This window comes from Lithobates pipiens, unplaced genomic scaffold (genome assembly GCF_037356315.1).
Source record: "Lithobates pipiens isolate NorthernLeopardFrog02 unplaced genomic scaffold, aLitPip1_a1.2 Scaffold_16, whole genome shotgun sequence".
Classification (NCBI taxonomy): Eukaryota; Metazoa; Chordata; class Amphibia; order Anura; family Ranidae; genus Lithobates; species Lithobates pipiens.
In genome coordinates, this window is record NW_027507748.1 from 582,817,382 (window position 1) to 582,838,982 (window position 21,601).

General features: G+C 44.1%; 1 protein-coding gene across 1 annotated transcript; it reads left to right on the plus strand.

The window, feature by feature from the left end:
* The first annotated feature begins 1,968 nt into the window (after positions 1-1,968).
* Positions 1,969-3,870, plus strand: LOC143983765 (uncharacterized). Its single transcript, XM_077483816.1, has 2 exons — positions 1,969-2,182; positions 2,322-3,870. The coding sequence occupies exons 1-2, from the start codon at positions 2,148-2,150 to the stop codon at positions 3,394-3,396; spliced, it is 1,110 nt and encodes a 369-aa protein (XP_077339942.1). The 5' UTR covers positions 1,969-2,147; the 3' UTR covers positions 3,397-3,870.
* Positions 3,871-21,601: the final 17,731 nt, after the last annotated feature.

The window sequence follows — 21,601 nt, forward strand, 5'->3', positions numbered from 1 at the left end:
TTTCTATAGACATCAATGAAAATCGTTCTGGAATCGCATTGTTGGTTCAGATAGATGCGAATTCTTCACCTCCAGCTCCTCCTTCCAGTTTAGCCTCCTCACTTCCTGTTTCCTGTCACATGTCCATCTGTAATCAGTCAAGATGGCCCCCAAGCGTCGCAACAGTGTGGACAATGAAGAGCTTATCAGACTCGTCCGTGACAGGCCATATATATGGGACAGCCGGATAGAGGAGTACAAAAATAATGCCATGAAGAGCAGAGGCTGGGATGAGATTTGCAGGAGTCTGTATGCAGACTGGGATGACTTCACACCTCAGGTTCGCAAACACAAACGTAAGTATATTTCCATTTCCCACTGACCACCAATCGAACTCACCACCAATCCCACTGACCACCAATCCCATTGACCACCAATCCCACTGACCACCAATGTAAGGGCATGCATCCCACTGACCACCAATCCCACTGACCACCAATCCCATTGACCACCAATCCCACTGACCACCAATGTAAGGGCATGCATTCCACTGACCACCAATCCCACTGACCACCAATGTAAGGGCATGCATCCCATTGACCACCAATCCCACTGACCACCAATCCCACTGACCACCAATGTAAGGGCATGCATCCCACTGACCACCAATCCCACTGACCACCAATGTAAGGGCATGCATCCCACTGACCACCAATCCCACTGACCACCAATGTAAGGGCATGCATCCCACTGACCACCAATCCCACTGACCACCAATGTAAGGGCATGCATCCCACTGACCACCAATCCCACTGACCACCAATCCCATTGACCACCAATCCCACTGACCACCAATGTAAGGGCATGCATTCCACTGACCACCAATCCCACTGACCACCAATGTAAGGGCATGCATCCCATTGACCACCAATCCCATTGACCACCAATCCCACTGACCACCAATGTAATTTTGTGTAATGATATTGCAAGCTGAGTATGTTGACACAGTAAGTGCAAAAAATAGATGGACACACTGTTGAACAATAAAACTTAATCACATTTATTGAAAAAGTACAGATAGTAGACAATGCTGGAAAAAAGTTTTGGTGTTTATTGAATTGCATCAAGCTGCCATGATACCTGACCGGCAGGACTCATAAAGAAGTCGGTAAACTTCTCTCGGATGCTGGCCCCTCTGTAATTGCCCCTTGTATGTGTCCAATCTGCGCCTTCCATCTCATCCATCAAAGAGTCCTCGAAAAGGTATCCGTCCCTTTCACGGACAAAATTGTGGAGTGCACAGGCAGCTTTTACTGCAATTATGGCATTTTCCATGTTCATAGTTATTGGGGTGTGAAGAAAACGCCATTTGTTTGCCAGGATTCCAAATGTACACTCCACAACTCTTCTTGCTCTTGTTAGCCGGTAATTAAATACCCTTTTCTCCACAGAGAGTGACCGGTTAGCATATGGCCTGAGCATTTTTTCAGACAGAGCGAAAGCCTCATCACCGACAAATATTAAAGGGAGAGAGGGTTCAGATGTTCCAGGGAGTGGTCGTTCATTTGGGAGGTCAAGTGTGTTCTCCCGAATCATTCTTCCGAAACTGGAGTGGGAAAAAATGCTGGAGTCAGAACTGCTCCCATAAGAGCCAATGTCTATGTAGGTGAACCAGTAGTTTGCATCAGCCACTGCCAGAAGAACAAAAGAAAAATATTTTTTATAATTAAAAAATTTTGTCCCACTACCAACTGGCCTCACAATTCTTATGTGCTTGCCGTCTATGGCACCAACACAGTTAGGGAAGTTGCAGCGCTCCCAAAACAGCTCAGCTTTGGTGTTCCATTCCTCTTTGCTTGGTTTTCTCATGACCACATCTCTTAGGACCTCCCAGATGGCGATACAGGTGTCTCGCACAATTGTGCTCACCGTAGATTTTCCCAACTTGAACTCGTAGTGTAAGCTCGTAAATGAATTTCCAGTTGCTAGGTACCTGTAAAATAATATGAAATTACTTAGTTATTTGTTTTTTTTTTATTACAGAAGGTCTCATACGCACTAGGTGGCGGAGCCTCAAGGACACACTTCAGAGACACCAGAGATTGCAACGTGAAGCAAGGAGTGGGTCTGGTGCTGCCCCAAAGCGTCCCTATGCCTTCGCCAGATACATGGATTTTTTGAAGCCAGTTTTAGAATTGAGGAAGTAAGTTATCATACATAAATAGGTAACTCTACAATCTCTATCTAATTAACCTGTGCTACCCCTAACCTTTACTCCCCCTATCAGCTTTATACTTTTTCAATCATAACATAGATTTAATTTTTATTTTTTTGTATTTCAGCACGGAAGCAAGTTGGGAGGAGGAGGAGAAGGAGGAGGAGGAGGAGGAGGAGGAGGAGGAGCATGCTGCTAGTGTTGATGATGAAGAAGGAGTATCATTTGCTTGCACATATCATGAGGAGTCATCTATGGAGCTCCAGGGTGAGCAGAGCGAGTTACATGAGTCCTCTACTCAGGAGCCGGACAATGAGGATAGCAACATTTCAACACCTTCCATCAGAAGGCCAAGGCAAACCTCTACTTCCCGCAGGAAGAAAAGCAGGGCAGTAGAACAGGTTGAAGAACAAGACCAGACCAAAAAATTACTACACATAGTGTCAGGGATCACTGAACAAATCGATGCCCAGCGATGTCCTCACACTTTGTTTGCCATTAGTTTGGTGCCTCTTCTCAAAGAGGTATTGCCAGACCAGTACTTTAATATGAGGATTGCAGTGGAACATTGCATCCATTCCTTCACTGTGCCACGCCATGTTTCTGTGCCAACACACGACCGTCCTAATACCCAAATAATTCCTCCTATTTCTTCAGCCTCAGACACCGTGCTAAACCCTTATCCCTCTAGTTTTGACGAACCCTCTAGTATGTATGAGACCCCAAGATCACGAATACCATATCCCATTCCTTCACCAGTTGCCTCTGTAATTTCACCCCCAAGTAGAACCACGGATATTAGCAGACAAATTGATAAGAGACCACTTGATTCAACATCTTACCATGTCCTGACACAAAACAGACCACTACAGCAATATGAGCAAATAACGTCACTGCCAAAACAATTCCCTCCTGTAGCAAAACCAATTGAACAGCACAAACCGATAATTCCAAATCATTATCCATATCATAATCAATCTCTTGAATTTCCCTCAAACATGCCTACACCCTATCGACACTATGGACCCCCAAGTGTACTACGGGATGCCGAGATATCACCACCTGAGTCATGCAGGAAATATCCCTCAACACAAGGTGAAGCCTTGCAGCAAACACCACCGAGCTGCTCAACAGCAACACTACAACGGCATGCTGTAACCAAGCCGAATGAACATAGTTCGACAAGTTATTTGAATTTGTAGATGACTACCGCTACCAACTTTATGTTATGTTTTTGTTAAATTATTTTTTGCCATTTTGATGGTTTGTTCAAAAAAGGTTATATTTTTTTAAAGGCTCAGGGAAATAGAGATGGAGAGAAAAAAAGATTAGGGGGGAAAGTGGAGATGAAGATGCGAGGGAGGGAGGATGAGAGAGTGGGAGATGACAGGGAGGAGGAGGTGGAGAGGTAGAGTTTCAGTTACTAAACTTTTGAATGTTACAATTAATGTTCAGTGCAGTTCAAGACAGACAGACAGTCAGAAGATGCGAGGGAGGGAGGATGAGAGAGTGGGAGATGACAGGGAGGAGGAGGTGGAGAGGTAGCGTTTCAATTACAAAAGTTTTGAAAGTTAGCATTAAAGTTCAGTGCAGGTAAAGACAGACAGACAGTCAGAAGATGCGAGGGAGGGAGGATGAGAGAATGGGAGATGACAGGGAGGAGGAGGTGGAGAGGTAGAGTTTCAGTTACTAAACTTTTGAATGTTACAATTAATGTTCAGTGCAGTTCAAGACAGACAGTCAGAAGATGCGAGGGAGGGAGGATGAGAGAGTGGGAGATGACAGGGAGGAGGAGGTGGAGAGGTAGCGTTTCAATTACAAAAGTTTTGAAAGTTAGCATTAAAGTTCAGTGCAGGTAAAGACAGACAGACAGTCAGAAGATGCGAGGGAGGGAGGATGAGAGAATGGGAGATGACAGGGAGGAGGAGGTGGAGAGGTAGAGTTTCAGTTACTAAACTTTTGAATGTTACAATTAATGTTCAGTGCAGTTCAAGACAGACAGTCAGAAGATGCGAGGGAGGGAGGATGAGAGAGTGGGAGATGACAGGGAGGAGGAGGAGGAGGTGGAGAGGTAGCGTTTCAATTACAAAAGTTTTGAAAGTTAGCATTAAAGTTCAGTGCAGGTAAAGACAGACAGTCAGAGGAAGTTAGAGAGTCAGAGGAAGTCAGAGGAAGTTAGAGAGTCAGAGGAAGTCAGAGGAAGTTAGAGAGTCAGAGGAAGTCAGAGGAAGTTAGAGAGTCAGAGGATGTTAGAGAGTCAAAGCAAGTCAGAGAGTCAGAGGAAGTTAGAGAGTCAGAGGAAGTCAGAGAGTCAGAGGAAGTTAAAGAGTCAGAGGAAGTTAGAGAGTCAGAGGAAGTCAGAGAGTCAGAGGAAGTCAGAGAGTCAGAGGAAGTTAGAGAGTCAGAGGAAGTTGGAGGAGTTAGATTATTTTGAAAATATTTCCTGCAAAATATTTAATTGCTAAATAATTACAAGTTTTTAAAAAAAAATAAAAAAATACTTTTTTGGAAGACACTTTTGTTGTGATATCTGTCTGCATTCTTTGCATTCATTACTAGTGCTACTATGGTGTATAGCAAAAATGTTAACAAAGTATATCTAAGAAGTTTACCTTAATGTAACAAGCAACCTTTCCGCTGGCTGCACACTATTCCGAAAGGTGGTGTTCTGATACTCCAAACGTCTACCAAGCACCTGAAGCAATTCATCGAAACTAAGAATAAAACCACAATACCAATGTAAGTGACAGGATAAAGCACATACTCACAATCAAATAATATGGTCAGAGACAAGAGTTCTAGTAAAAGGAGAAAAAAGATAGCTATTGGTGGTCAGTGGGATTGGTGGTCAGTGGGATTGGTGGTCAATGGGATTGGTGGTCAGTGGGATGCATGCCCCTACATTGGTGGTCAGTGGGATTGGTGGTCAGTGGGATGCATGCCCCTACATTGGTGGTCAGTGGGATTGGTGGTCAGTGGGATGCATGCCCTTACATTGGTGGTCAGTGGGATTGGTGGTCAGTGGGATGCATGCCCTTACATTGGTGGTCAGTGGGATTGGTGGCCAGTGGGATGCATGCCCTTACATTGGTGGTCAGTGGGATTGGTGGTCAGTGGGATGCATGCCCTTACATTGGTGGTCAGTGGGATTGGTGGCCAGTGGGATGCATGCCTTTACATTGGTGGTCAGTGGGATGCATGCCCTTACATTGGTGGTCAGTGGGATTGGTGGTCAGTGGGATGCATGCCCTTACATTGGTGGTCAGTGGGATTGGTGGTCAGTGGGATGCATGCCCTTACATTGGTGGTCAGTGGGATTGGTGGTCAGTGGGATTGGTGGTCAGTGGGATTGGTGGTCAATGGGATTGGTGGTCAGTGGGATGCATGCCCCTACATTGGTGGTCAGTGGGATTGGTGGTCAGTGGGATGCATGCCCCTACATTGGTGGTCAGTGGGATTGGTGGTCAGTGGGATGCATGCCCTTACATTGGTGGTCAGTGGGATTGGTGGTCAGTGGGATGCATGCCCTTACATTGGTGGTCAGTGGGATTGGTGGCCAGTGGGATGCATGCCCTTACATTGGTGGTCAGTGGGATGCATGCCCTTACATTGGTGGTCAGTGGGATTGGTGGTCAGTGCGATGCATGTCAGTGATTAGAAAGGAGGGAGGAGAAGGAAATGAGGTACAGTTACTAACCTATTTACTGACATCCGGGAATAGTTGAAGAACTTCTCCTGATGCTGCCTGAGATCATTGTAGAGGATCCTGAACTGGCCTCTCTCATCCCTATTTTGGATAATAGGATGGACCCAATATCTTCGTGTACTCATCAGTCTCTTCCTGCTCCTTTTCCTCCTGGCTTTGGTCATCATCACTGCAGCAGTAGCAGTAACAACTGCTGCCATTATTAACGGCATATGATGGAACATAATGGCCAAAAATCAAAATCCTCTCTCACTACACACAAAGAAACCACACTCACGACACTACTCTCCCCACAAAAGAAAAGCGGGAAGAGCACAGGAACACCCCTTTTTTCTTGCCTTTTTGATTGGCCTGAGCACAAAACGCAACTGTACCTCATTTACATTCTAAGCGCATTGAATTCGCATTAAATTCGCAATACAATCGCGCTGGTAATAACCAAACACGCAATAAAAAAAATTACTGTCCCAATCGCATCGCACAAGTGTGAACCGGCACTAAACTGTGTTTATATAGTGAAATACAGTACTTAGAACTCCGTCTGACTGGTTAGATGTTGAATTTTAAAAGCAGCGAACTTCTGTGAGAATAGTAAACCTGTGAGATAAGCAGGGAATGCCGCTGCTTTTAAAATTCAACACCTAACTAGTCAGATGGAGTTCTAAGTACTGTATTTCACTATATAAACTCACTTTACTGTTATAAATACGTGTAAATGCAAAACTCCGGTGGGTGTAACAAGATGTCCGCTTTCTCCCTTCTTACGCCCTGCACACACGGTCGGACATTCCGACGACAAAATCGGTCTGATTTTTTCCAACGGATTTTGGCCCAAACTTGGCTTGCATACACACGGTCTCACAAAGTTGACGGAAAATCCGATCATTCAGAACGAAGTGACGTACAACATGTACATCGGAACTATAAAGAGGCCAGCAGCCAAAAGCTTTCGTCTTTTAATTTATTCTGAGCATGCGTAGCACTTTGTGCGTCGGACTAGGCTACACACGATCGTAATTGACGCGATCGGATTTTGTTGTCAGAAAATTTGAGATCCAAAAGTCAGATGGAGCCCACACATGATTGGATTTTCCGACAACATGATCCGCACATTTTCCAACAGAAATTCCAACCGTGTGTACAGGGCATTAGTGTATCCTTACTGTGGATGAGTGTGGGGTGTAGCAAGATGGCGGTGACAGAATGTCACTTCCGTAGCAAACTACGATGGGTCGCCGAATATGGCGTTACACCGGCGTCCAATCCTGTATGAAGGAAGAAAACCACCCTCTCTTGCTTGTTCCTGAGATGGACTATGGACTATGAGATTTGTAGTGTACATAGAGCAGTGCACATGACCAACTAATGTGCACTGCTCAATTCAAACAAACAGAAGTGAGGGGGAAAAGAAAAAGATCAGGGGCTCACGAGGACATTACAAGGAGGCAGAAAAGCACAGCAAGGAACAATTTTATCAAAATTTAATTACAGGGCCATTAAAGGGGTTGTTTTTTCACCTTAAAGAGGGATTTCACTGTGAAAAAGATTATTAAAAGCCAGCAGCTACAAATACTGCTGCTGCTGATTTTTAATAAATGGATACTCACCTGTCCCAGGATCCAGCGATGTCGGCAGCCAAGGCCGATCGATCGCTCGGCTCTCGGCTGCTGCCACCGCCATTCTAGGTGAGGGAATCAGGGAGTGAAGCGCTGCGGCTTCACATCTTGGTTCCCTACTGCGCATGCGCGAGTCGCGCAGCGCAATAGGAATTGTCCGCGCTGTCTCTGGGACCCGTGTGTGTCCCAGCCGACAGCGTGCAGGGACAGGAAGAGGCATAGACTCCCGTGGGAGTCTATGCCCGGAAGTGGGTGCAAATACCTGTCTTAGACAGGTATCTGCACCACCCTCCCCCCTGAAAGGTGCCAACTGTGACACTGGAGGGGGGAGGGTTCCAATGAGCGGAAGTTCCACTTTAGGGTGGAACCCCGCTTTAATGCAACCTATGCATTAAGGTAAAAAAACTTCTGTCACTGACCGGCCCCCCAGCCCCCCACTTTTACTCACCTGAGTCTTGTGATTCACACGCCAGAGATGCGCTCTTACCCTCTCCCCGTTGTCTCTGCTCTTGATTGGATAGATTGATAGCAGCTTAATCATTGGCTCCTTCTGCTGTCTATCAAATCCAATGACGCAGGGGGCAGGGCCGAATCCTACATTCAGCGTCTATGGATGCCAAATGCTGGACTCGGGAGCACGCCCGCAAGGTAACCCCCCAGGAGAGCGCTTCTCCTAGGGGGTTATACGAGGCAGGGAGGAGCTACCAGTGCCCCTGGGGGACCTCAGAAATCGAGGTTCCGTGCAAAATGAACTGCACAGTTGAGGTATGACATGTTTGTCATTTCAAAAACAAAAAACAAAGCCCGCTACGCTTAAAATCACTTTAACCACTTCAGCCCCGGAAGAATTTACCCCCTTCCTGACCAGAGCACTTTTTGTGATTCTGCACTGCGTCACTTTAACTGACAATTTCGCGGTCGTGCGACATGGCTCCCAAACAAAATTGACGTCCTTTTTCCCCACAAATAGAGCTTTATTTTGGTGGTATTTGATTACCCCTGCGGTTTTTATTTTTTGCAAAACAAAAAAAGAGCGACAATTTAGAAAAAAACTCATTATTTTTTACTTTTTGCTATTGTAGATATCACCCAAAAATATATAAAAAAAAACAATTTTTTAACTCAGTTTAGGCTGATACGTATTCTTCTACATATTTTTGGTAAAAAAAAAAAATGCAATAACCGATTATTGATTGGTTTGCGCAAAAGTTATAGCGTTTACAAAATAGGGGATAGTTTTATGGCATTTTTATTAATAATTTTCTTTTTTTTTTAAATGGCAGCGATGGGCGATTTTTATCATGACTGCGACATTATGGCGGACACATCGGACATTTTTGACACATTTTTGGCACCATTGTCATTTATACAGCAATCAGTGCTATACAAATGCACGGGGGGAGAACGGGGAGATACTTGTTTACATTAGCATCTCCCCGTTCTTCCTCCCGGTGAGGCGATCGAGTCCGCGGCACCTGCGACCCGACTCACGGAGTTTGCCGCGGGCACGTCCACTGGCCGCCTCTTAAAGGGCAACGTACAGGTACGTAATTCTGCCTGTATGTGCCCTTCTGCCGACATATATAGGCGTGAGGCGGTCGGCAAGCGGTTAAGTAGTAAATGCGTATAGATTCTTTTTGGAGAATAAGGATATTGTTTAGTCCCATGTTAGTTGACAATCTGTAAACATGTGCCTCATTTGAACATTGTTCACTGTTGCAAACCCTTGAAGACCCCTACTAAAAATTATTAAAAGGAAAAAGTAGACAGAATAGTTTAAACTGTAACTATTTTTTATAGTTTTGGAAAGGTTCAAAAGTATTGGAACTTCTATTATGATTGTCTGTCTGAGGCCTTGAGTAGATTTACCCATGCTTCTTGTCTCAATAACAATGTAGTCACACAGACAAGAGGTGAAGAATATCTCCAACAGGGATGTAGCAATAAAAAGCTTTCAAGGTTTTCAAGGCTTTCCTCCTACAGTACTAAAACAGAGTGCTTTATAGATATGTGTTTCTCTTGAAGATTTCCTCTCACTTCGTTGATGAGACTTTGGGATTGATCTTCTAAAGTGAATAAAGCATTTTCACTTTGTGACATGTATGTTCACTTGGCAAAGTGAATGTTCACTTAGATTAGTGAACAAGGTGAAACTGTTCAATTAAAAAATCAAATTTCACATGATTAGGTATTCAAAGGGATCACAGCTTCAAAGACCCTATTTACTAAATAAACATATACTTTGATAAATGAACCTTAACCACTTCAGCCCTGGAAGAATTTGCTCCCTTCCTGACCAGGCCAGTTTTTGCTATTTGGCACTGTGTCGCTTTAACTAACAATTGCGTGGTCGTGCGACGTTGTACCCAAACAAAATTGATGTCCTTTTTTCCCCACAAATAGAGTTTTCTTTTGGGGGTATTTGATCACCTCTGTGGTTTTAATTTTTTTGTGTTATAAACAAAAAAAGAGTAAACATTTTGAAAAATAACACAATATTTTATACTTTTTGCTATAATAAATATCTAAAATAAAAAAAAATAATGTTTTTCTCAGTTTAGGCCGATATGTATTCTTCTATATATTTTTATAAATCGCAATAAGTGTATATTGTTTGGTTTGCGCAAAAGTTATAGCGTCTACAAAATAAGGGATAGATTTATGCCTTTTTTCTTTTACTAGTAATGGCAGTGATCAGCGATTTTTATCATGCCTGTGACATTGCGGTGGACACATTGGACACTTTTGACACTTTTTTGGGCCATTGACATGTATATATATTTATTTATTTATTTATTTATTTTTATGAATTTATATTTAAAAGAGAGACATGCTTGACATAAATATTGTTATCCATGCATATTAATGTTTTTAAGAAATGTTTTTATATGTTTAGCTTGTAATTTTATATGCATACGAGGACAGTCATATTAATCATTACATTCTGCTTTTTGTGGACAATGTGAAGCATAAGAATATCAAAGAAACGGTGATGCTTTCAAAGGTACATCCAATCTAAACTTTGACATTTTAGCTATAGATAAAGTGTGTTGGCCTAATTCATCTGCTGCCTCCTTCTATTTCCTGGGAATTTCAGATGTATGATTCTGTTATGTCTGCTCATAATCTACCCACTCACCTTGGAGCATTCCTAATCTTCCTATTGCATTCCCCCTACATAAAATCCAAAAGCACTAATGGACCCCTTCATAACTGTTGTGGCAGGTATGCACACGCAACTCAGTAATTTAAACATAAAGAGTTCACTACCAGAATCTCTGAGTAACAGATAAAGCATGTAAGTATTTTAATTGCAGCATTTACAAAATCTGAAATAGTTACTGGTACAGTGATACTTTATTATACAGTATAATAAACAGCATACATTTAAAATGTCTGTGTAAGCATTGTAGCAGGCCTTTGTATCACTAGCATTAATAATCAAGATACAGAGGCTCTCTGATGGGTGCTTTGAGTTTATTATCTCAATAATTTTGACAAACAACATTCACTGAGCACTGTGAAAACTATAAACCAAACATAACTGGCCAAGCAATGAATACAGCATACATCAAACTGAATGCAACAGGCATAATTTCAATAAGCATAAATGACAACTTTAATATTGGGATACATGCCTTGTTCCACTTAACTTCCGGGTATAAAACCCTTCCTGTTCACTTTTAGCTCTCTAGTACTTTCATTTATATTTCACTTCTGACCTGTGAAATGTCTTCATTGTAATTTCATTTGCTGCAGTTATTGCAGGTACTGTGTTAGAATGGTTAGTGATCCTGTCCAGCATACAGCATTACAGCATGACAGGGTTGCTAGGGGAGATTTTGGGGTTACATGTGTGCCAAACAGGCTGATCAGTCAGCTTATCATCATTGCCTAAATATTGTGTTTTATACATAATTTTTCCTACTTTGTTTTATTAGGAAAAGTTAAAAAGCAGTACACATACATTACACCACGTGTCACAGAAAATGACTTGTTGGCATGATACTGTTTTTAAAATATTTCAATCATAAAAAAATTAATGCCAGAATACAGGATAGATTGGAAGCTCATAATAGGGTCTGGGAGCTGTGGCATCTTCGGGAGGACCCTCCATGAACAGGTAGGCTGAACCAGTAAGACAAGCTCTCTTCTTCTTCCTTCTTCTTTTCTTTCTTCCTTCTCCTAATGCTAAGAGTTCTCTAGGGATCCCTTGGATCGCTAGAATAAGTTAACTTGCACTGCTAATAACTAATGTGATGTAAAAATAATGTATAGATAGTTATGTGACACTTTACATTTCTGTATTGCGATACATCAAACTTTGTCATAGAATGTGTGGAAAAAAGTAAATAAAATAAAAATTGTTATTTGGAAAAAAATATATATTTCAAAAGAAATTTATGAAGAGAGGATCCCACTTCATATAGTTCCTCCATTTGTTTATTTTAGCGATCACTTCTAGCTGTGATTCCTGAAGAATCCAATGAGTTTAATCATTTGTCAGTTCCTAAGACCCATTTCACACTGAGGTGTTTTTCAGGCGCTTTAGTGCTGAAAATAGCGCCTGTGAATCGCCTAAAAGAAGCCGTCCTGCGGGCGGATTTGACCCCTTTTTGGCCCGCTAGTGGCCGAATAGTGCCGCTAAAACGACGGTAAAGCGGCGCTAAAAATGTTGCTGCTTTACCGCTGACACACTGGGTGGCACAGTATGAAAGGGCTCTAAATGTTCCTTATTGATCTAATTGTTGATAGCCTATTCTCATTGATATACCTAAATCTACAATATATCAAGCTCTTTTTGTGATTAGATCATTTGGTCAGATGCCCTTTTAGTCAAATCTGACATTAAATCTTTTTGTTTATTCTATGCTTTCGGTCAGGAGCTTGTAACTCCCTGGCCATGCTCTTCTTGCTTCATCTCAAATGTATTTTCTTGATAGGCAGCTTGAAGATGCAATAGTGAAGCATTGTAAGGCTCTTGGTGTAGCTACATGAACCCCTCTGTGGCTCAGCCAAAGAGATCTGCATGCTCCAATGCTCCTCTTCCTCTTAATTCAGTACAGAACTCTGATTTTCTTTTAGTAAATTTCAGTGTATTTCTACTACAGTGCTGCAGAAATCTGCTTTGCAAAATACTGTTTCCTGGTAGGACGTTTGTTCTCAAAGCCATAGTCCAGTGAGCATGGGGAAAGTGATCCCCTGGTCTTCCAGTTTGATGGTTAATGAAACTTATCATGTCTCTTTGGCTGCTGAATCACAGTTCTGCCTTGCACCACATTATTTCCTGGGTGTTATAGAGTTGGCCAGGATGGTTTTAGACTTCTACAAAAGACACTGAGGGTTATTGTTGAAAGGCAAATCCACTTTGCACTACAAGTGCACTTGAAAGTGTAGTCGCTGTAAATCTGAGGGGAAGCTCTGCTGATTTTATTATCCAATCATGTGCAGGTTTAAATGCTGTTTTTATTTTCCTTGCATGTCCCCATCGGATCCACAGCGACTGCGCTTCCAGGTGCACTTTCAAGTGCACTTGTAGAGCAAAGTGGATTTATCTTTCGTAAATAACACCCAGTGTATCTTTTCAGAACCCCCTTATCAGAAACTAGTATACTGTTTATGTGATTCAGTTGTCCCTGAGCTTTTTGCTGTTTGTATCAGGCATTATGTCTATGAGCAGAATTTTATTAGTGGACTGGGTGCTTGTCATCTCAGGCCTTAAATTTTCTTATTGGCATTTTGTTTTATTAGAAGGTAAAAGAGTATCTACCGGTTTTGGTACAAATTTATTTAAACGTAAAATGTTTGCTCTATTTGGCAGGGTGAATTTTGTTTTAGATGAGCATTTTCCTGTTGTTTACAGATGTGACAAAATCGATTGAATGTGGTAATTTCCAGTCTGGCAAATAGTGTTCAGCATTTTGGCCAGAATATTGAATTTGCATGGTATCCCTAAGAATATTGTTCACTTGGGCTCTTCCCTGTTGTTGTGGCTGTTGCACTTTGGAGCAAGCAGTTCACCAGCCAGAGACTCTTATCGATGAATGTTAGAAAAGTGTTTTATGCAATTAATTGTCTAAGATATATGGTTCTTCCTGGTCTTCACTTAATATTTAGGTTAAAGTTGGACATCTTCAGGGTAGCAAACCCTTTATTAGCTGATGTTTTGTTTTGCTATGTTTCCACTGTTTCAGGCCTACAATGTCCTTAAAACCAGTTTTCCATTTGCAGTTATATCCGATATTATATTCCATTGCCTTGCTGAAACAACCTGCATTATCTATGTCACCAATTGCTTCTCCTTTGAGGACTTTGCAGAACTCTTTTGGCCTTTATATGAGATGTATCAAAGTGGTTGTTTCCACACTCTCATAAAACTGTTAGTAGGAGTTTAAGACACAATGACTTTGCATACAATTCTTGCTTTTGGTAAAAAGTTCTGAAAAGGTTTTTAGAAGCTATGTTTATATTGCTATTGGGTCACAAATTGTAATTTCGCTACTGCTATAGAATCAATCTGTTCTTCTGTATATAAAATACTTTAGAACTGCTTTTCCACTAAGTTCAGTCTGGTTAGTTGAAGTAATTGATAACTTGCTGGACAAAATTGTTTGCAGAATTGGATTAGCAAGACAGGGATAGGCAGTTTTTTCATGCCTTAGCCATTCCCATTGCCCAATAGAGATGATTCAGCAATTTTAACTTTTCGCAAGGCTTTCCTTTATTTTTCTGTTGCAAATGGCTCTCCTTTATCACAATCATAATTTTAAACCTGTCCCTAAACGATGTTAATGGTGCAGGATATGCAGCTGCTATCTCCTACATCATAATTTCTTTCCGATAATGAAAGTTTACGACAGAAAAATCCCACTGGGTAAAGGAGGGCCGTCAGGAGAGTACCGCTCCAACCGCGATCTCGGATGTGTCGACTTCCAGAACGAAGGGTAAAGCTGGATGTGGGTGCTTGAGAATGGTAGCCGAAGTACAAAGCCCCTTGAGTTTTTCAAAGGCCAACTGTGCTTCAGGAGTCCAGCAGAATCAGGTCCCTTGCTTGGTTAGCTCGGTAATGGGAGCAATTATGGAGGAGAACCCCTTGATGAATTTCCTGTAGAAATTGGCAAATAGGGATGAGCCGAACACCCCCCCGGTTCGGTTCGCGCCAGAACTTGCGAACGACCCCCGCGTTCGGTACGAACGTTAGAACCCCATTGAAGTCTATGGGACTCGAACGTTCGAATTGGAAAGTGCTAATTTTAACGGCTAATATGCAAGATAGTGTCCTAAAAAGGGTTTGGGGACCTGCCTCCTGCCTCAGGGGACATGGGTCACTGCAAAAAAAAGTTTTAAAAACTGCCGTTTTGGCGGGAGCACGGATTTTAATGACGATTAAAGTGAAAAAAAAAAAGTGAAATATTCCTTTAAATATGGTGCCTGGGGGGTGTCTGTAGTATGCCTGTGAAGTGCCACGTGTTTCCCGTGTTTAGAACAGTCCCTGCACAAAATGACATTAAACGGAAATAACACCATTTAAAACTGCTTGCGGTTTTAATGTTATATCTGGTTGCTGCAATATGGTTGAAAATCATTGAGAAACATGGCATGGGTAGCCCTCCCTGCCCATTACCAGCCTATTTGGGTCTTGTACGCATATTAAGGGGAACCCCGTACCCATATTAAAAAAAGGAAATGCGTGTGGCCCCCAGGCCCTATATACTCAGAACAGCAGTATACAGGCGGTGCAAACAAGACAGGGACTGTGTAGGTTTGTTGTGTTAAGTTGAATCTGTTTGTCATTTTCAACCGGTACATTTTTAAAGTGTAGCTCCAGTCAAAAAAACTATCTTTAAGCTTTTTGGAAAACATAGGGAAGGGTTATCACCCCTGTATAATTTGTTTTGTCGTCCATCTTTTTTCATCTCACTTGCTGCTGTCTCCTTGCGTTTGCAAGTAGGAGATGTTTGTAAGTTGGATGTTTGAAAGTAGGGGCCTGCCCTATATTATAGCGGTATGTACTGGGTACAGAGCACGCAGACAGCACGCACTATCTCCTAACACTACTGACTGCAAGCTCTATTATTAACCACTTGTTAGCCCAATGTTTGCATAAAGTGAAAGATGAAGTTATGCTGAGTAAATAGATATCAAACATGTCACTCTTCAAAATTGCACATGCCCGTGGAATGGCGCCAAACGTCGCTACTTAAAAAATCCCCATAGGCGACGCTTTAATTTTTTTTTACTGGTTACATGTTTTGAGTTGCAGAGGAGGTCTAGGACTAGAATTATTGCTCTCGCTCTAACATTCTCGGCGATACCTCACATGTGTGGCACATGCGAGCACATGGGGACATGGGCGCTTTAATTTTTATTTTATTTTTTTATTGTTCATTTTACTTTATTTATGTTAGTTTGACATTTTTTTCCCCAAAAATATATTTTTGATCACTTTTATTCCTATTACAAGAAATGTAAACATCCCTTGTAATAGGAATATGGGGTGACAGGTCCTCTTTACAGTGAAATCTGGGGGGTCAATATGACCCCACATCTCACCTCTAGGCTGGGAAGCCTGAAATAAAAAATAAAAAAAAGATTCTGGCTTTGATCGTACTGGCGAGTTGGTAGAAGCACCGGAGGGCGGTGAGGGGTGGGGGGGCGTCTATGGCTGGGTATTTCAGGGTATCACCGAGTATGGCTGGGTATCTCTGAGTATGGCTGGGTATGGCAATTTATGGCAGGGTATTACAGAGTATTGGCGGGGTATTGGCGGGGTACTACAGAGTAATAGCAGGGTACTGCAGAGTATTGGGGGTACTGTAGAGTAATGGCGGGTACTGCAGAGTAATGGCGGGTACTGCAGAGTATTGGGGGGTACTGCAGAGTAATATGGGTTACTGCAGAGTAATGGAGGGTACTGCAGAGTAATGGCAGGGTACTGCACTGCAGAGTAATGGCAAGGTACTGCACTGCAGAGTAATGGCGGGGTACTGCAGAGTAATGGCAGGGTACTGCAGAGTATGCACTGGTATTGCAGAGTATTGGCAGGGAATTGAGGGGTTAAATTCAGTGAGCAGCGATGTGGGCACTGCAGATGCAGCCCACATCGCTGCTGACACCGATCTCTTTCCCCTCCGCTGTACCGATCGGTACAGAGAGGGGAGGGAGGAACAGGCGTCATAACATGACGCCGGTTTGTTTCCAAGTGATCACTCCGTCATTTGACGGAGCAATCACGTGGTAAACGGCCGCTATGAGCGGCCGTTTACCGTGATCCGTGATGCGACCCGGCGGTCACGGATGCTCTCGAGTGCGCACACCTCGGGGCACGCGAGAGCAGAATTCTGGGAGGCCGTTAATTAACGGCCTCTCAGAGTTAAACAACCCCCCTGAAGCCGTTAATCGGCAATGGGCAGTTGTTAAGTGGTTAAAGCTAGATCACTAGCTATATAGGTGAGGTGAATATAGTGGTGTATACTGCAGTCAGGGCACAGACAACAACCACTACACAGCAGCAAGATAGGAAATCAGCCAAAAACGATTGGTGTGTACTGTGTTGAAGGTACACAGAACACCCACTGCTTCAGATGCTAAGTAACACACTACACGAGGCCGCCTCAAAGGCGGCCTTATATAGTGTGGGGCGTGCACTACACAGCCTGAGCTATGATTGGCCACAGGCAGGATGCCTGTGGCCAATCATGGCTCTCCTCGCTGCCGGCGCTGCGATTGGCCAAGCATGCGGGGTCACAGTGCATGCTTGGCCAATCATGGGGCAGCAATGCACTGCGCCACCGCAGTGCATTGTGGTCCGTGCACGCGTCACTCGAATTTTGACACGAACGGCCCAAACGTTCGGAATTCGCCGAACGGCCGAACAGCCAATGTTCGAGTCGAACGTACGTTCGACTCAAACAAGAAGCTCATCCCTATTGGCAAAGCCAATAAAGCGCTGAACCCCTTTTTTGTCTGTGGGTGCAGGCCAATCCAGAATGGCAGATACTTTCTCAGGGTCCATCTTGATGCCTTCAGCCGAATTGACTAAGCCCAAGAATTGCACACATTGGATTTCAAATTCGCATTTTTCAAGTTTGGTATAAAGCCCATGTTGTCTCAGATGAGTCAGCACGTTCCGGACATGCCTGCGATGATGGGTCAGTGAGGAGGAAAAAAATTGAATGTCGTCCAAGTAGACAATGACATTCAGGTCCAGGTAGTCATGGAAAATGTAATTGACGAAGTGCTGGAAAGTCGCTGGGGCATTGCACAGGCCAAAGGGCATAACAAGGTACTCGTAGTGGCCAAATCGAGTACGAAAGGCTGTTTTCCATTCATCCCCTTTCCGGATGCGGATTAAATTGTAAGCTCCGCAGAGATCCAACTTTGTAAAGATTGTTGCAGTTCCCAGCCTTTAAAAGAGTTCTGGTACCAGTGGTAGCGGGTATCTGTTTTTAATAGTGATTTTATTTAGTTCCTGGTAGTCGATGCAAGGACATAAGGAATGATCCTTTTTTTCAACAAAAAAGATGCCTGCACCGGCTGGGGAGGTAGAGGGGCAGATGAACCCCTTCTTCAGATTCTCATCTATATAGTCCTTCAAGGTGCTCCTGCTCAGTTAATGGGAAGATCCTTCTGAAGGGGACTTCTGTTCCGGGTAAAAGTTCTATCGGGCAGTCATATAGCCTATGTGGAGGGAGTCTCTGCCCCCTTTTTGCTAAATACATCCAAAAAGTCATGGTAAGGTTCCGGGATTGATTGGCGTAGCTCGGTATCTGAATTCATACAGAGAAGCTGGGATGTCTTGCAAGATGTTCCACATAGACAGTGCTGACTGCAGTACTCAGAAAGAAACTGAATTTCACCCATGGTCCAGTCGATGCTGGCGTTGTGAGCCTGCAACCAGGGCATTTCCAATATGATTGGAAAAAGGGGAGAGGAAATAGTGTCCAAACATTGAAGCTCTTGATGCTGAGAACCTACGATGGTCAACAGGGAAACTGTTTCCTGGATGACTGGACCAGAACTGAGTATGGAACCATCCGCTAAATATACTGCAAGACCCCGGGCCTTCGGTTGAAGAAGAATGTCATGGTTTGTAGCAAAGGCTAGGTCAATGAAGCAGCTACATGCTCCGGAGTCAACGATGACAGACACTGGGATAGTCCTTCCGGAAAGCTGCAAAACAACAGCAAGAGCCAGGTGAGAACCAGTTTTAGGCAAGACAGGTGTACTCAAGGAAGAGAGAGGCAGGCATTTACGTGTCTTGTTGGAGCAGGATCTCGCATAATGTCTGGGTTCTCTGCAATACAAGCACAGGTTATGGGCCTGTTCACGGATCTTCCGGAGTAAGAGAAGGGCGGAGCAGGCCGAGTTGCATGGGCTCTGGGGCCACTGAAACCGGAATTGAAGAGGCAGGTGGAACATGACTGGGTGGACTGGGTACCCTTGGAAGCATCCAGATAGGGCGAGAGTGACCAGAAGACCTTTCAGAATGTCTCTCTCTTAGGCGGCGGTCGATTTGGATGGAGAGATTGATGAGCGCATCCAGGGTCTGAGGTACTCTGACACGTGCCAGCTCATCTTTAAGGGGATCGGATAGTCCCATGCGAAATTGATGATGCAGGGCAGCATTGTTCCACTCTGTATTAGAGCTCCAGTGTCTAAATTCAACTGCGTAATCTTCGGCCGCTCAGCGACCTTACTGCAAGGAAAGCAGTGCAGCTTCGGCTGTTGCAGTTAGTTGGAGGTCTTCATATAGCTGTGACATAGCCGCAAAGAAACTTTCAAGAGAGTCCAGGGTTAGGGACTTTTGCTCCAGCAGGTGGAGGGCCCAGGTTTGAGACTCGCCAGACAGAAGGGAAATGACAAAGCCCACCTTTGTAGCTTCCAAAGAAAAGGTATGAGGCTGTAGAGCGAATTAGAGCTTGCGGGCATTGGGGAAAGTGCAATATTTACTTTGTTATCCAGAGAAACTTTCAGGCATGGGTACCCTGGGTTCAAGAAGAAGCATTACTACAGTGGGTGCTTGGGTGAATATGGCAGAAGCTGCTCCCTGAGAAGTAGAAGGTGAAGACAGAGCCCTGGATTTGTTCTTCCAATCTAGAGTAGCCGTCCTGTAGGTTTTTCACCGATTGGGTAAGGAACGCTAGGTGCCTACAAAGTTCATCCATGGGGGAGGCCCCCTGCCCGGACTCGGTCATGGCTGCCTGATATTATCAAACTGCTACGTACCTGACCGGCGAGTCTGCTTGGGCAGAGGGTGGTCTCCCTTATGTATCCGACTCACGGCCCCTGATAAAGAGGACAGGAAGCACGGGAGTACAGAGTAGTATGAGAGCCTGGTAATGTGGATCCAGATGCTGAAAGTGGAGAATCTTCAGACAGCAAGATGGTAGACAGGAACACAGGCAACAGGTGCTGAGCAGGAGCGGAGCAGGCAAGTCCGGGTGCAGGCCGAGTTCGGTAACGTGGGGGCAACGAAGTACAGAGGAGTAGGTAGGAATGAAGTCAAACAAGCTGAGGTCAGGTACAGGCAGAAAACCAGGGATTCTGAGGGGCAAGCCGAGTCGCCAGGTAACCAGAGCAGAGATACGGGTACAGGAGCAAGGTTACGGGAAGCTGTTGATCAGGCAGCACCGGGCAATGGGTTCAGCCGAACTAAATAGGGGGTGCCAAAGCACACAGGTGCGCGCACACCCAGACGCGCGTGTGCACAGACACCGGCGCCCATAGAGGCACGCGAACCAGTGCTCACAGGAACATGCACACCGACTCATGCCAGAGGGGCCAGAAAGTCGTCCAGCCAGGTAACCTCTCTGACAGTCGGGTCCCGGCAATATGGATGAAAATTATTGAGAAAAAAACGCATGGGCACCCCCCCAGCCCATTAGCAGGCCCTTTGAGTCATGTATGGATATTAAAGGGAACCTCACACCTAAAATTAATAAAAGAAAAGGCGTGGGGCCCCCAGGCCCTATATACTCTGAACAGCAGTATACAGGCGGTCCAAACAAGACAGGGACTGTAGGTTTGTTCTTAAGTTGAATCTGTTTGTAATTTGGAACAGGTATATTTTGTAAAGCCGCGTACACACGGGCGGACTGTCTGGCCAACTTAGTCCGTCGAAACACATTTCAGCGGACAGTCCGCTCGTGTGTGGGCTTCAGCGGACTTTTTCAGCGTGCAGTCTGGCGGACTAAGTATTTCGGAATTTCCGTAATATTGTCCGTCATACTTTGGTTTTAGCGGACAATCCGCTCGTGAGTAGGCTAGTTCGACGGACTAAGTATGGCGCATGCTCAGAAAGGATTTACACGGCGAAAGGTTGCATTGCTGTGTATTGGACTTCCTATTTCTAGTCCCGTCGTACGTGCTGTACACGTCATCGTGCAAGCTTTCGACTGACTGTTTGTGCATCCGTGTGTGGTCAAGTCCGTTCATTCGAAAGTAGGACGGACTGTCCGTCGGATTGTCTGACGGACTAAGTTGGCCATACAGTCCGCCCGTGTGTACGCGGCTTAAGTCTAACTCCAGCCAATAAATCTATTTTTAAGCTTTTTGGATAACATAGGGAAGAGTTATCACCCCTGTAACATTTGTTTTGCTGTCTGTGCCCCTGTTCGGAAGATTTCACCTCACTTTCTGTCCCAATGACAATTGGATTTTGAAAATTTGGGGTTATTAGGGAAACAAGGATTGGTGATAAAACATCAATGGAGACATCTTTTTCCTATATTAACTTTTACAGGAGAGAATTTCCCTTCCTAAGGGTAGATTTCCTCTCACTTCCTGTTGTCTCCCTCCATTTGTAAGTAGGAGTCATTTGTAAGTCAGATGTTTGAAAGTAGGGGACCGCCTGTATATACTATACGGCCTGCCATATATACTCTACAGAAAATTGGGCCTTAGGTGTTGGTGGTACCAGAACACTGTAAGCCCTCACAGTTACTCTTGGTGAGCACTGGAACGGGCCCTGCTGTGAAATATTATATCAAGAATTGTAATTACATGCCCCTGTTGAACAGAGGCAGAAAAATTGGGCCTTTGGTGGTGGTGTGGTAGTGGTGCAACAACACTGTAAGCCCTCAC